Here is a 15,878-nt window from a genome sequence, read left to right as displayed (position 1 = left end):
GGATCAGAGAGGTGGCCTTGGATTAGACAGGGACCCAGGAGAGGATGGGGGGCTGTTGCTACATAAATTGCACGCTTGGGCTGATGCAGGCTGCCAGCAGAGACTGTCGTGTGGGAGGTGTTTGTGGGAGGACTGTACCTCAGTGCTAATGGAGTATCTCTGACAGACTGTACTTTGGTGTTTTCTGGAATTTTCACATAGATCATTCCTTGGAGCTAGATGGGAAAATAGTACAGTATTTCAAAATAGCTGGCCCCTGGGAGATGAGACTCCCCCAGCATGAATTATTAAAGCTCAGAGAGACTGTTCAGAAAAGTCAACATGAACCAGCGCACGGGGAAGAAGGAGTCTCCTGGAGAGAGCCCTTAGGTCCCTTGGAAGTTTCTCACATGTGGCGGATCATGCTCAAAACATGAGCTCTCTGATGGGATGAGATGCAGAGATTTACATACACTGTATCCCCAGGGCTCCCCATTCATTTAGCCACTGCCTTTCAGTCCAAATGATCCTACAGTGTTGGTTTGGAATAATAAAGGGCAACAAAGTGATACGGTAGTGACTTCCTATCTGTGAAATCACTCGTATGCTCTATGGGGCCAGCTCCCGGGCTACCAAAAGCTGATAGATACGTGAAAAATTCTGAGGACCTTGACCTCCCTTAATTTTATTCCATCTTGCAACTAAAAGCCCTCCTTTGTCATAGATGATCTGTATATCCCTTCCAGGTATTAATGAATGCTCTATGAACAACGGTGGTTGCTCACACATATGCAAAGACTTGAAGATCGGTTATGAATGCGAATGCCCGCCCGGATACAAGCTTCTGGATAAAAAAACGTGTGGAGGTAATTTACATGCAAACAGCAGTCCCTTGTGTTTCACCATACAGAGACGTGATTATATTCACTTCAGCATTGCTCCATCACAGATGGTTTGATTTCAAGTTATTGATGGGTTTCAAACACTCCTTTCAGACATAGATGAATGTGAGAATCCAGACGCTTGTAGCCAGATCTGCATTAATTACAAGGGGGACTACAAATGCGAATGCTACGAGGGATACGAGATGGACACCCTGTCGAAGAACTGCAAAGCTGTAGGTAAGACAGCCCCACAGGCGCTTAAACTCTGCTTGCTCAACATCACGACTCCGATAAGAAAACACGCTTGCAGGGGCTGAGGCGAGGGGAACAGAAACAAAAGGAAAGCAGCAAAGCAAGCAAGCAAAGGCATTTCATTTCGAGCAGCACGGAACTGCTGCAGTGATAGCAGATGCGTCTCTAGGCAAGAACTACTGATCATGCAGATCAGAATATTTTAACAGTGTACAGAGCAAGATTGCAGTCACTAGTCAGCTGTTCGAAGCTGAAACTAGAAAAGAAAGTCTCTTGACAGGTGTTATTAAAAACAGTGCAGCAAAACCATTTAGTGGTAGTGGTATTAAAAGGACGAAATCATCCTAATTGAAGCATTGCAGGTTAACTACCTCTCCACCTTCCCAGCCTCTTATGCAAATACCAAGGTGAACACCAGCAGTTTGTTTGACTTTATTGCAAAAATGAATGTTAATGTCAGAGGGATGGAAGATTGAATTGTGCAAGACTGAGCACTGGCCATGCTGAAGGTTTCTTTAATGGAAATAGTGGGTCTCTTGGGGAAGGGTGAGTTACCTGCAATACAAAATTGCTTCTCTAGTGTTTTCCTGTGCATCCATGTGGCCTCTTTTTCCCAAGTTCTATATGGTATCTACAGTGTCCGGCTGTCCTCATAAAGTCTGTTAGTGCCACACCTACAGTGAGTTAGGACTGACCCAAATCCTGGGACACTGATCTGCTTGTTGGTTGGAAAATACTGTTGTGTCTGAGAGTCTGTACTTGGAACCCTGCGGCACCACATACTCCAGCACTAGAACCTTGTCCCACCTCTTCCCTTTCAGTATCATGTTCCTCAATCCCCTTTTGTCCTTCCCAGTGCAAAGATGCTCTTCATTAGGATCTTCTACTGGCCACTGCTGGAAACAAACTAGTCTAACCTACTAAAGCTTGCTCTGAGCCTCCCATCCTGTCCCTACCTCAAACAGGGAGGTGGACAAAGAGCAAACTAAAGCTTTAGCTGTTTGACTCGTGGCTTATTTTAGTGACACTTAAGAACACAGAGAATCCCATGCTGTGCTACTTGCAGAGGACAGGAATGTGCAGCTTTTGATCTCAGCCTAGACCCATAGGTGTCTGCCTCCTCTAGTAGGAAACTGGCCTCTATGGGGCCCACTCTGAGTAACTGTGGAGTCTAAGGTGCCTGCTATGGTCTTCTAAGCAAAATAAGTATTGAGTTTCTGTGTGTCCTGCTCTCCCATCAACTCCATGCTCCATGAAAGAGTCTGGCCTGGGCTGGCCTGAGATCATGGTTGCAGTAGCAGTGTCACCAGCACCCAGGCTGCAGGCTCTGGCTTCACAAAAAGGAGATGTGAACTGCCTGAGCGCTGGTGCTCAGGTGGACTGTGTGAGTTCCGCGTGTATGTCATGGTCAAAAATTCCTCCCTGGCAATCAGTCCTGGCTCTATCATGCCTTAAGTCTGGCCACTTCCCTTCCCTCCAGCCAGCCCAGAGGGCTGTCTCTTCCTTGTCCTAGCCATGAGTCACCAAAATGTGGCCCATGTATTTTGTACCTAAAATGTGTAATTGAAGGTGAGAATGTTCCCCAGAGTTTTGCTTGTGGCTTAGCAGAATGGGCAGCCCAAGAGCCAGTGGGCTTCTAGTAGTGACCACAGAGGTGCTGTGGTCCTCTGTGTCCCTGTGTGATAGCTCTGCCTCTGTGTAAAGCTCCCTTTCAAAGCAGAACTATCAGTAACTGATAGTTCTGTTGTTGTTTGAGAAATGAAAGCTGAATCCAGCCCTTGGGTCAGCTGCTAAAATGACAAATGCCCTTATTTTCTGTGGTAGGCAAGAGTCCGTACCTGATCTTCACCAATCGCCATGAGGTCCGTAAAATAGACCTGGTGAAAAGGGACTACTCTCGCATCATCCCCATGTTGAAGAATGTCGTGGCGCTGGACGTGGAGGTGGCAACAAACAGAATATATTGGTGTGATTTGTTCTACCGAAAAATCTACAGGTAAGGAGCAAGAGAAGGATGTGTGTGTTTTGGTACCTTTCCAAAGCTATGGTTCAATCTGTACCCCTTAAGGACAGTCAGCAGAAAACAATGCAGGGTACAGTGATCCTGAGGGCCTTTCTTTCCCTTACTGAGTTACCTATTGTGGCCCAGAATTCATAAGCTTTTTCAGGAATTGATAACGAATTCAGAGGCTTGTGCAGTTACTGGTTTTGATAATACAGGAAGGCTTTTTATCAATAATAGACCCTGCTGTATTTGTGCAATTACAGGTAGGCTCTCGTTTACTGAATGATAATATTGCGAAGCAGCACTGCCTGAGAGTGCTGCCGTGTGTGCTCGCTACACGTGAAGCCACAAAGGACTCAGCATCTGAGAGCACAAAGGAGGCAAATGGCAGGAGCAGGGAGGTAGCAACACAGATACTCGCTGCCCACTGCGGTCGCTGGTAGACTGGACTTAAATTCATAGCACTTGACCACAGCACACGTTCTGTAATTCTCATTCTCCCTCCTCCTCCAGCTGTTTTTATGGCGTCCATCACAGTATTATGTGCTGGGGCTTGTGAGTGGGCCTAGTCAAAAATGCATTTAATTTATGCGCTGAAAATCCCCCATGTATATTGTGATTTGCATAGCTATTGCACCCTGTTGCAGCTTCTACAGTGATTTGTTCTGGATTTTAGCTAATGATCAAGCAAAGGTTGATTGGTTTCAGTGCGTGGGAGCCCAGCCAGGGTTTCTGCAGGCTGTGGGAGCTCCCTGGCATTGGCAGGGAAATTTGCCCAGGCTGTGCTGAGTATTGAGCACTCAAGTAGGTGGCAGGTACCCTACGTGGCCCTGAGGGGGCTCTGAGAGTGGGGAGGTGGCTCAGAAGAAAGCTGGCTGCTTTCACTGTGACTGGTTCTGCAGGCACAGAAGATGGGTGAGGGCTTCGTGTTCATGCCCAGAGAATTATTCAAGACACACTGGTCCTTCCGCAGCTCTCTGACAGGGAATGCCCTGGGGCGCTGGGGCCCCCTGATAGTACCAACTCTTTTTCTTCTTCCAAACAGCCGAATTTTTCTCTTTCTTACTCCTGCTTGCATTAGCTTTTTTGTAAGTCCCACCTTTTCTGCAGACCAACCTCTGCAATCATAACTTCATAACAATTAATGTTCCTGTTTAAGATGCTGCTACTATCACCAATATCAAACCCTTCTAAACAAAAGCTCACCGTGTCCCTCCAGCAGAGAAACAGGACTCCACCTGCAGGAGACCTGTAGGGGAAAAACAGTCTGGAGTTGTTAGAGGCTATTACAAGGTGAAAATTATTGTACAGGAAGTAATCGCTAGCAAGAGATCCCATCTCTCTTAACGTTGGCCTCATTTGCCTTTCCAGTCCCTCACCTATTGAGGTGATGTCCTCATTGGGGTGTCGGAAAATATTCTACAGTATTTAGTTACTGGGAGGATTGAAATGTCACCTCTGTATTTCAGCCCTCCCGTTCTGAAAGCTGTAGGAGCCTGTTCATTTGGTGTTGGGTCAGAGAGAAACCAAACCATTCCTTGTAGAGAAGATGCAGCAGCTTTTGCTGTTGATCCAGACTGACTCTGAGTAGCCATTCCATCCTGAGTCACGGACCATAAAACGGTGTTAAAAATTCCTGGGTTTAGACATTTGTTTCCAAGTCTCTGATCAGATACTTGAGAGCTCAGCTCCCCTATGACTTACCTTCTCATTCCATGCCCAAAGGCAGAATGGCCAGTGAACAGAAGTTGTAAATCATCTTGGCATTTCAGATGTTCAGAGGAGGAAAAAATAACCCATTCTGCAGTTTGTAACTTCTTTAAGATGTACCAAATTATTCTAAGAGCCAGACTAAGCTCTAAACACTGATGCAAACTCAGAATAACTCCATTTCAGTTCGCTCGGTGCAATTGATACTGGTGCAGGGGCAACAGAGCAGAATCAGCCTCTCTGCTTGTAAAAGCAACACTGAGTTACTTACGAAACATCCATGTGGAGTTTGCTGCCTTTTGTTAACATTTTGAGAGATTTTGAGGCTGCCGCTGATATTTACTGAACATTTTCTTCGTATCCAACAAGAGATCTCTTGCCAAATTAATACAGGTCCATGAATTCCTTTGATGAATCATAATTAGTTACACAGGTCCTAATTCTACAATACATTTAAGCACGTTTATTTGCATGCCAAGTTCAACTCTGTTCAGCAGAGCACTGGAGATTATCTTTCTAACGTCCATAAATCCCATGAATCGATGCTATTGAAGTTAATGTGCCTGAAGTCAAATGTTTTGCTGAGTTCTGCAGTTATAGCAGGAGGCAGGTAGAAAAATAAAATGAGAATTCCCATCCTGCAAACGCCTGCCATCCAGATACAGGGAAATAACAATTTGTGGGAGAAAGTGGAAGGATGCAGCTGTAAAGGTTTCTGTGTCAATGAAGTTGCTCCATGTGCACTTTCTTTCCGTGGGGTAGGAGTGGTGCTACCCGGCATTCAGCTGTCTGAGGTCCAACCCACGCGCATCTGCACAGCCCTCTCTGTGCTGTGTCTCAGTCCAGTGACGAGTCCTGTCTTTGCAGCGCCTACATAGACAAAGCCAGTGACACCGCTGAGCAGGTGATTTTGATAGACAGCCAGCTGAACTCTCCCGAAGGACTGGCAATAGACTGGGTTCATAAGAATATCTACTGGACGGATTCCGGGAACAAGACCATCTCAGTGGCTACTGCAGATGGAAGCAGGAGAAGGACACTTTTCAACAGCGGCCTCAGTGAGCCAAGAGCCATTGCCGTTGATCCCACAAGGAGGTAGGTGTAAAGACCACAAACACTCCCTTCACTAACAGGGGCAATCTAGTCGTCTTTCTGCCTCTTACAAACTTGTGGGTGGTTCTTACCAAGACTTACACGTGCCCTTTAAGATAGATAGATCCATTGAACTTAAATGGGACTGCTGAGGTGGTTCAACTAACCCTTTGGAAGGCCACTGCTGTTAAAGTTCTGAAAATAATAGTCAGGTCATGTGTTCGATGGTCCTGAGCTGGTCCAGGCACACAGGTCGTGTTGGGAAATTAAGTAGTCTGTCTGACATGTATGGGCTGCTTGGATAAGTGCAGTCCGTGTACCTAGCAGACACACCAGGAGACAGTTTGCATGGGGTTACTAAGGTGACATTTTGCATTCTGGTGCAGAGGACCGTGTGAGACAGTGTGTGGCTCCACTGGGTGCGTATCAGAATTAAGTGAAGTGGCTGAGGGGCTTTGCTATATTAAGGAAAGAGCAAGTGCACCTCCTGCTCTGATTAGTAGTGCAGATTTCTGGACTATGGGGGTCCAATTGACTGTTTCCTTGCATCTGTCTCTTTCAGGTTCATGTACTGGTCTGACTGGGGAGACAAAGCTAAGATCGAGAAAGCTGGCCTGAACGGCGTGGGGCGGCAAGTGCTGGTGACTGACAACATTGAGTGGCCAAATGGCATCACGCTTGGTAAGTGCCCAGGTTAGAGCTACAGCATCCGCTGTGGCTGACGTAAATCTATTTTTATTGTTAAGTAGGAAAAAAAAATTATAAACATGCAAAGGCACCTGCACACAAAAATCCTGGAAATGCTGTGTCATTTACTGCTCACAGACATGAGCGATTTTATTTCTGTAGTAAGCAGAGGTGGTAAGTCTTGCCACAGTCAGAACCTCACACTCCAGGAGCTCCGAGTTGCTTTCAGGTGTACCTTAAGGCACAGGGAAATTTGGGGGGAGGACGCAGAGCTGCAACAACCCTTTGGAAGTCCAGGAAGCATCAGAGAGTCTTTGGTGCCAGTCTCTGGACCTGAACCTGTCTCAGGAGCAGTGTCAAGGTACTTCATTGGACTGATTAATGCATCAAGGAAAGAGACATGGCCTGCAGAGCCCGTTCCCACGTGCCTGCCCAGCCCCCCTGGGTGGAGGGAGAGAGATGGAACCCATCTTGGCTCATATCCTGCATCCTGCTGGCACACAAAGGGCTGTGGTCATTCTTCGCTGCCACACCAAGTTCCAGGAGTGGAAGGGAGGTTTCCTGTCCTCATGGGACAGCAGGGGACAGCCTCCTCTGGAGTCACAGCCATACGCGTTTAACACCATGCAGATGTGAAGTTCTCTGCTTGGCTTTATACTTGGAAAATTCCAGTCGTGACAGGGATGTAGGAGCAAATGCTGCTGCCATTGCGTAGTGCTGAAGTGCTGCTGCTGTGAACAAATAATGTTGTCCTTTAGTAATTAAGAAATTAATTAATGACTTGTTTAATTACAGAACTCGTTTTGTGTTGGCACTCATCCATGCGCATTCTGTTTAGTGAATCTCATCCAAAATGAGTGAATTTGCTCCAGGAAGAGAAGTACGGTGCTTAGCATTCTAAAGAACACTGGAGCCTTCCCTCCCCCTCTTACCTGCACCCTCCCCGAAACCTCGCTGGTTGTGGCAGGAGTGTCCCCGCCACCAGCACTCCCCCAGCCTGCAGCACAACAAGGGGTTCTGGACCCAGGGGTGTTCTTCACTGAAAAATGTGTAAACCGCACATCTCCTTTGGGGAGGAGTTTCATTTCAATCACTGTGGTTGTTCTCCAGCGAGAGGCCAAGGACTGAATAGCGTCAAGAGGGACGAAGGTTCTCGCTCAGGCGCTCCTGGGGTGACTCTGGGAAGCCCGAGCTGCTGCTGGCCCGCTCCTCCTGGTAACAAAAGAACCTCATTGTACCAAGCTGCTGGTCAGGCATTCCCCATACACACAACAGAATGTTCCTCCTTTTTAATCTTATTTATAGGGCCTTATCCCAGCATATCTGGGCACTGATTCAAAATCAGAACTAGTGTTAAAAAAAAAAAAAGGGCCCAATAATAAAGAGATTAGTCATGCTGCCAGCAGGAAAAACATGCTGGGCAAGAGAAAAAGAGTTGCAGGAGCTCTGTGTAATTTTGCTTCATTGTGTTTCACTTTCCAGATTTGCTGAATCAGCGTCTCTACTGGGTAGACTCCAAATTGCATTCACTGTCCTGCATTGATTTCAACGGCAGCAACAGAAAAGTTCTGATCTCTTCTGTCGACGATCTGAGCCATCCTTTTGGCTTAGCAGTGTTTGAGGTAAGAGTCGAAAACGGATGCAGAACAGACTGGAGACTGCAAGAAGTCTCAGAGCTCTTCTTGATTAAAAGCTCTGCTCTTTGCATAGCACAGAAAGCTCAGCGAGGGTGTTCGCTGCTATAGAAACCGATTAACCTGGTGCGGGTTCAGCAGGGAAAATTGTTTTCTAAAGCCCTTAATCAGGAGCGACACGTTATCTCATGCTCCTACTCTAACCTAACGTAGTACCGGTGCATCCCTGAGGGACTGGTGGTGCCCAGTGTAACACCTCCCACAGAACCGGAAAATGGGTGGGGGGGTTTTCCTTGATCTGAATTGAGCCAACTGCCCGTGCAAAGGCCAAAACTATTAGGAAGGGAAGGGAGAGGCCACTTACTGTGATTACAGGTGGGACAACCATTCACTGAGTGACACTGCAACATGTCTCATCTTTTGAAAGCCGGACTGTGAGGGGAGCTGCGTGGGCTCAGAGCAGCCCCTCAGCCTGCAGTGGAGCACTGCTGCTCTCCCCAGCTTTGCTTCACACCAGCTTTACATACCTGTGTTACATTCTCTGCTGCCCACACAACCCTCAGGGGAGGACGGCTCCTTAAATTTTGCAGCATTGGCTGGTTGTTTCTGTTGCCCATCCCAGGATCTGCAGAAGTATCCCCAGCAAGGTTTTCACCTGTCTCGGGAGTCTGAAGGCTGGAGCTGGGAGTGTCGGTGCCAGCGAGGCACTCGCAGGGCTCCCCCTGCAGTCACTGTGCTCCAGTGCCTTCCTGAGGTTGGGGACTTGGCATCAAAAAGGTGTTTGTTCACCTGGTTCTGAAAGGAGCAGATAATTCTCTTTCAGGCTGAGCTGCTCCAGTTGTGACACACAAACCCTGCCACACATCAGAGAAACTTCCCTTTCCCCTAAAATTATAGCTCTGATCCGACAAAGATACAAGCCTATTTTCACAAAAGCTTCCAATTCCTTCTTGAGTATGTTCCATTGAAAACCCAATTAGTCCTGTAGATTCAATGCTCTTGTACAATTCAGTGTCACACTGTAGCCTTATTAAGAGCAGTGCAGTAATCGGTGAGGGGTCTAGAGAACAAGTCATATGAGGAGAAGCTGAGGGAACTGGGCATGTTTAGTTTGGAGAAGAGGAGGCTGAGGGAGGACCTCATTGCCCTCTACAACTCCCTGAAAGGAGGGTGTAGAGAGGTGGGTGTTGGCCTCTTCTCCCAGGTGAATAATGACAGGACCAGAGGAAATGGTCTGAAGTTGCAGCAGGGGAGGTTTAGATTAGATATTAGGAAGAATTACTTTACTGAGAGGGTGGTCAGGCCCTGGAACAGCCTGCCCAGGGAGGCGGTGGAGTCACCATCCCTGGAGGTATTTAAGAAACGTGTAGACGTGGCACTTCAGGGCATGCTCTAGTGCCCGAGATTGTTGGTTTTTGTCTGTTTGTGGGTGGGTGTGGGGTGTGTGGTTTGTTTTTTGGTTGGTTGGTTGTTTTTTTGTTTTTTGTTTTGGTTTTTTTGTGGTTGGACCCGATGATCTCAAAGGTCCCTTCCAACCATGAAGATTCTATGATTCTGTGATTAAATAGTACAGTCAAGGAAGACCTAAGACCTGCCGAGCTCTGCAGAAATTACTACACAAATGGGCATCCATTAGTTTATACACAGGTACCCAGTGGCAGGGCCCAGGGCTAACGGCTTCCTTGCAGTTTGTCTCTCGTGCTAAGCGTGTGTTTGAAACTCTGCCTTCCCCATCCTATCTCAGCACTTCACTTTACTAAGCACACTAAGCACTTTGTAAACATGTAGGAATGCTGTGCTTTTCCCCATTAGAAATGACAGTGTGGGGGGAAAAAAGAAAAACGCAGATAGAAGTAGCACAAACCGAAGTGCCCCAAGGCAGGAACACAGTGCAATGAGTTTGTGATTACTGGAGTTTAATCCAACTCGAGTTGGATTTGAGCAGGGCCAGGTCAGAAATCCTGTGCCTTTCCTGCAGGACAGAGTGTTCTGGACTGACCTGGAGAATGAAGCAATCTTCAGCGCAAACAGGCTGAACGGCTTGGACATCTCCGTTTTGGCAGAAAATCTCAATAATCCTCATGACATCGTGGTATTTCATGAATTAAAGCAACCCAAAGGTAAGACGTGTCCTCGGGGTGTCATGGCCCTAAGTCAGGTTTATTCGAGCTAGTAAATGAGACGTTTCCTGATGGTTCTTGATGAGAGAGAAAGCACAGGTAATAACGTGAAATCAATGCCTAACGTTTGAAGTTCCTGTGTAATTAATTCACCAGCAGCATTTATTGAAAAGTCTGCAATTTGTTAATAGCTGTTTAATTAGCATCTTTGATAGCAGCAAGTTACTCCCAGCACTGTGACGTTTGACATTCATTATATATTTGGGCAGTTTTTATACTGGTGTGTAAGGTTTCACTCTGCTCCAAACTGTAACGGTGCTTAAGCAGCCCAATTAATTGAGGTAGGGAGTGGCAGAGAGTCATCTTAGAGATATTTCTTTGCCAAGAACAAGAAATAAGTAATTAGAAAAATAACTTGCCTTTTCTTCCATCCTTGAACAGCTCCAGATTCCTGTGAGCTCAGTCCTCAGCCCAACGGAGGCTGTGAGTATTTGTGTCTTCCTGCGCCTCAGATCTCTCCCCACTCTCCCAAGTACACGTGTGCCTGTCCTGACAACATGTGGCTGGGTCCTGACATGAAAAAATGCTACAAAGGTAAATACAGTCGCGTCACTCTTTCACTATTCCAACAAAACCATACTTACAGTGAATATATTTCCTGACAGTGGGACACGCTCATTTTCGTATTCAGCTACTTGCTGTCTTCTGAACACAGCGTCGTCGTGTCCGTTACTGAAAAAAATATAGCAGGAAGAGGAAAAAAGGGATAAGGCCCGGCACTAAACGTGTGAATGGTCAATAAATCACTAAAATTTGCCATGTTACTGCCCTGTAGATACTGCATCTGGAGAGGCCACAGTCATTGCTGATAATATCCTGGAGAGACAGGTGGTTTCGGTGTAGTTTTCCCTAACGTGCAAATAGTTCCTGGTACAAATCCAGTATCTTCTGAAGTACTGATAAAGTTTTAAAGTTTTTAACTTAACTGCCTTCCACCCAGAGCGCTTTATTACTCTTAATAAATTAAGCTTGACTTCAGGAAATCATTTCTGTAGCTTTAGGCAGAGTACTATTGATAGTCTGACTGTTTGGTAAATAGAACTCTAATTTGGTTTCTGCTTCTAATCAGTAAATGTAACAGTCCTCCCCGGATTCATATCACCATTTGTGATTTGCTTTGTGTATTTACTTTAACCAAATTTCATTATTGCTCTCACTTGTCAGATCTTCCAACTACTTCAACTACTGTACTGGTTTCTACAACCACAGCATCCCGTGCTGCCAGTACCACGACCACCGCGACTGTACTTGGCAGTGCCAGTGACACCACTGAAGTCGTCCCCAAAGCTGTATCAGAAGCTACAATTACCACCCCAAGTTTTCATTTACTTTCCACCACATCCATCCTGGTAGATTCTGAGATGACCACTGGAAACAGCAATTTATCACAGCACTGTAAGAGAACGAGGTTCCTCTTTTCTTTTTCTGTATAAGCCGTGTCACGAACACTCACGCGCTGGTGGGAGACCTGACCCAACATTTCAGTTATAAACAGGTCAGACGCAGGCACATCCTGTTGCGCAGCAGGAGACGGCAGGTTTTCTCTCTGCAGACCCCTCTATTATGATGGCTGATGTGATTCCAGCCACTCAGGGGAACTTACCGAGGGACTTAAGTTTTCATCCAACACACATGAAAGGGACAAGGACCTGAGAGTTCATACTAGTCTTTGCCTTGGGCCTGCCTGGTACTAGTTCATCCCAGCGTCAGTGCTGTTTGTAGTGCTGCACCACCCTAATATGGGTGCTTCTACAGGTGCTTCACCTGTTCTAATTGTTTAATTATTAATGTGATCCAGCACACGTTGTGGGTGAGAAATGCCTCCTGTCCAGCTTTAACCCTGCTGGACCTTTGGAATTACTACAGCTCAAGACGAGCTGCACGTTTTGTGTGTCTGTGCTTCGCATGCTAATGTGGCCTGATCCATGACACGTGTTTGAAGTTTTGCGTTACAATGTCGGAAGAGTATCCCAATGAAGAGCACTAAAAGTGTTTCAGTGGTTCCCAGTGAGAGGACGAGGGGCAACAGGCACAAGTTGGAACATAGGAGGTTCCACTCGAATATGAGAAAGAATTTCTTCACGGTGAGGGTGACAGAGCCCTGGAACAGGCTGCCCAGGGAGGTTGTGGAGTCCCCTTCTTTGGAGATTTTCAAGACCCGCCTGGATGCAGTCCTGAGTAGCATTCTCTAAGCAATCCTGCTTCAGCAGGGGAGTTGGACTAGATGATCTATATGGTCCCTTCCAACTCTATAAAAAAATTCAGTGAAATTCAGTGAAAAGGCTCTCCTCGAGTTCCCGTTACTTAATGAGTGAGTAATGAACCACCACCCTACCAGCCATCTCCCCGCTAACAGGTAATCCCGCTACATCCTGCTGCCCAGGTAAAGGAGAAAAGCTGAGCTGCCTTTCCAAAAAATAAAAAAATATTGTCCAGAGAAAAGAATTTACTCCTCAGGACTGTCATTCCAGACCTCAAACACATCTAGATTGCTTTAAAAACAGTAAAATACTTTTTTTTTTTCCCCTAAACCTTTCACTGAGCGGAGCAGGCGGTTTCCGTTGCATCTGGAAAGCAAAGCTGAGCCATCCCTGCGTGAGGAGGCTGCGGGAGCAGCCACGCAGCACGCTCTGCGCTGCACGGGGGAAAGCAGAGCCCCATTTCTAAAATTCGTTAACTTCTTTATGTGCAAATTTCTTTCAGATGCTATAATTAACTTTTTAATAAGCCATGGAAGCAAGGTGCTTTAATTACCCACATTTGAAATAACCTGGGTTATTATTGAGTAAATAACTATGTAATAGAACAACCCGCCACAGGGAAGTATCTCACAGGACAAATTGCCTTTTAAGTTCCATGAATTGGTGTATCAAAAGACAAACTACAATTAGTTCCTTCTCTCTCAATTCCTGGTATTTTAGCAAAAATAAATGTTCTGTGCTGATCTATTATAAGAGCCCAGAGCAAACATTTTTAAGTATAAAACATGAAAAGTACATTCATATCTTTTTTAATTATTTTTCCCAATAATTGTTTTTTTCCTCTTTTAAGTAGAATATTGAGTTTTGGGATCATCCTTCATGCTGAGGCAGACGGCACCAGGGAGTGATGTATGTGTTGACTAACTCCTTAGCTGGCAATAAATAAAAAAAAAAAATATTAAAAAGAAAAGCTGTGCAGACGGCTTTGAACTACATTCTTCTTCTGACAGCTCAATAAATCATTAATTGTGTCAGTATCAGAAAGCGTCCTGTGGATTTTGCAGAGCACTGTTCACCATCCCTGATCCACGGGTGGAATTTCCATTAAACGTCACGGTTTTTAGAACTGGCCTCCCTTTTTTGTGCTTGAAAATTAAGAGGCACAAGTACAGTCACTCCCTCTTTTCTGGTTAGAGCTTCTCTACCCGATAACATTGCGCTGAGCACGGCGCGTCACTGGCCACGCTCTCCCCGTGTGTCATTTCCAGTCCTGAGGGGGCAGCAGCGCCTCCTGGCCAGGCTGTTCCTGGTTCCTAAGAAGAGAGAGCTCAGCCCAGCCCAGATCTGTGCGCACAGGCTTTTTATCTTCTCCGTAGTAATTTTATCACAAAACTTTTCGTAAATTCTTTGATTACAAAAGCTTTCTGATGGGCAGAACAGCATGGTTACTAACGTAATACATTCTTTAGACGTGGCTTTAAAAACCAGCAAATGAGTTAAATGATCAGAATGATTTGTAATTACAGATGCAAATAATGACCAAGGCTTTGATTCAACTGTGACAGCAGCCGTTATTGGAATCGTCATTCCTGTCGGTAAGCTGATTTGCTTTAACCTTATACCAAAATGCTGGTGTAAATACTCTCTTCCGATTTCAGGGCTGGGGGTGGGAAAGGGAACTGTTAAAATGGGGAAAAAAGCCTGACTTTGAGAAAATTGTGCAAATTGTGCATAACTACATGGGACCATCCCAGCAGATTCATGCCCGGCTAACAGCCCTTTCTTTCCCCTTTCCTCAGTGGTCATCGGCTTGCTGTGCATGGGGGGATACCTCATCTGGAGAAACTGGAAACGGAAGAACACTAAAAGCATGAATTTTGATAATCCAGTGTATAGGAAGACAACAGAAGAGGAAGATGAAGACGAAATCCACATTGGGCGGACTGCCCAAATCGGCCATGTCTACCCAGCAGTAAGTGCCTGAGGAAACTGCTGACAGAGCAGACTAATTTTGTTTAGAGTTTAGATTAACACAGTTATCTCCAGCAGTGTTGGGTATTTGCCATATAATGACAAACACCAGTACTTCTTTAATAGTCATTGAATAGGCAGAAGCCTAAACTTCTAGGCAGCTCATGCAGTTGTCTTAGAATACAGTGGTCTATATAATGAGATGTTCTATTCGAATGAAGAATAATTGTCCTAATCAATATCCCCAGTCAGCTGGCCGGTGTAAAGCCAGCTGTCAATATGTGGCAGCTGGTTACTGATCCTCTTCTGGATTCCATTATATCTGTTCTTAGATTTCTACCAAGTGTCTAAATATCTTAAGGATAACTTGAGTTTCTCTACAAACCAGGGAGAATATTTTCTGTATAATGTGACAGTGTAAAAAAGAGTCAGATCCCTCACAAGGAGGAACGAATGAGGTTCTGTTAGAAGTTTAAGGAAATTTGCCTTGGCAAGATTAAGCTCTACAAAAAGCAGACACTCACTTTGATAGTAAGCCCTGTGTATGCAGGAGAGAGAACCTGTTCTGCGCACCAGTTTCTCTGTAGAGGGGCCTCCTTCAAAGCAGCAGCTCTGGGGAGACGAAGCATTGGTTGTTTTAACAGCATTGTATTGTTAGAAGAAAGCATGAAGATCCGTAACTAATGAGTGAAGGCAACAGAGCTCCCGCAGGCGGGCAGGCACGTAGGTAATGCCCTGTATTATCTAAAGATCCTGCTGAAGATCCCACTAGAGAAGGTTCACCCCTTACAAGGAACTTCATTCAATACACAAGTGAAGTGAACTTCCCAACACCTCCTTAGTAACACTTGAGCGAGCGACTCCATTTGGGGGGTGGGGCGAATCATAAAATAGATTTGTCACCAATACACTAGGGACAACAATGAGATTTTTAACAAGAAATAACAAGTCTCGAATTTTCTCAAGTGTGGGTTTTGGTTTTGTTTTCCCTCACAGCGTGTAGCATTAAGCTTAGAAGATGACGGGTTGCCATGAGGATGAAGTTGCTGCTCCAGCCAAGACACTGAACAAATTTGCTTCGGATCACAGAACCTGCTTTTTCTTTTTGATCGTTATTTATGTTGCAGAAGGGTAACCACAAAGTTATAATGAACTGCAAACATCCAAAGGATGTGAGAGTTTTGTATGTATAATCTTTTATACACATTTTAACTTGTTGCACTACCCATTTGTGATAGTGAATAAGCGACAGCTGAGCTACTAACTCAATGTACATAACCAGC

At 45.6% G+C, this 15,878-nt stretch overlaps 1 protein-coding gene across 2 annotated transcripts in view; it reads left to right on the top strand.

Annotated features, from left to right (window-relative positions):
- The window catches only part of LRP8 (LDL receptor related protein 8), a 188,302-nt gene extending 172,672 nt beyond the window's left edge, over positions 1–15,630 (top strand). For both annotated transcript variants that reach the window (XM_074152761.1, XM_074152760.1), the window contains 12 exons: positions 726–845; positions 975–1,100; positions 2,940–3,111; positions 5,698–5,925; positions 6,485–6,603; positions 8,092–8,231; positions 10,222–10,363; positions 10,805–10,957; positions 11,588–11,818; positions 14,151–14,219; positions 14,424–14,596; positions 15,592–15,630. In XM_074152761.1, the coding sequence (XP_074008862.1) occupies positions 726–845; positions 975–1,100; positions 2,940–3,111; positions 5,698–5,925; positions 6,485–6,603; positions 8,092–8,231; positions 10,222–10,363; positions 10,805–10,957; positions 11,588–11,818; positions 14,151–14,219; positions 14,424–14,596; positions 15,592–15,630 (1,712 nt within the window). The remainder of the gene's footprint in view (positions 1–725; positions 846–974; positions 1,101–2,939; positions 3,112–5,697; positions 5,926–6,484; positions 6,604–8,091; positions 8,232–10,221; positions 10,364–10,804; positions 10,958–11,587; positions 11,819–14,150; positions 14,220–14,423; positions 14,597–15,591) is intronic.
- Positions 15,631–15,878: the final 248 nt, after the last annotated feature.

The sequence above is a fragment of the Numenius arquata genome, chromosome 8 (genome assembly GCF_964106895.1).
Source record: "Numenius arquata chromosome 8, bNumArq3.hap1.1, whole genome shotgun sequence".
In the NCBI taxonomy this organism is placed as follows: domain Eukaryota; kingdom Metazoa; phylum Chordata; class Aves; order Charadriiformes; family Scolopacidae; genus Numenius; species Numenius arquata.
This window is presented reverse-complemented; position numbering and strand designations above follow the sequence as displayed.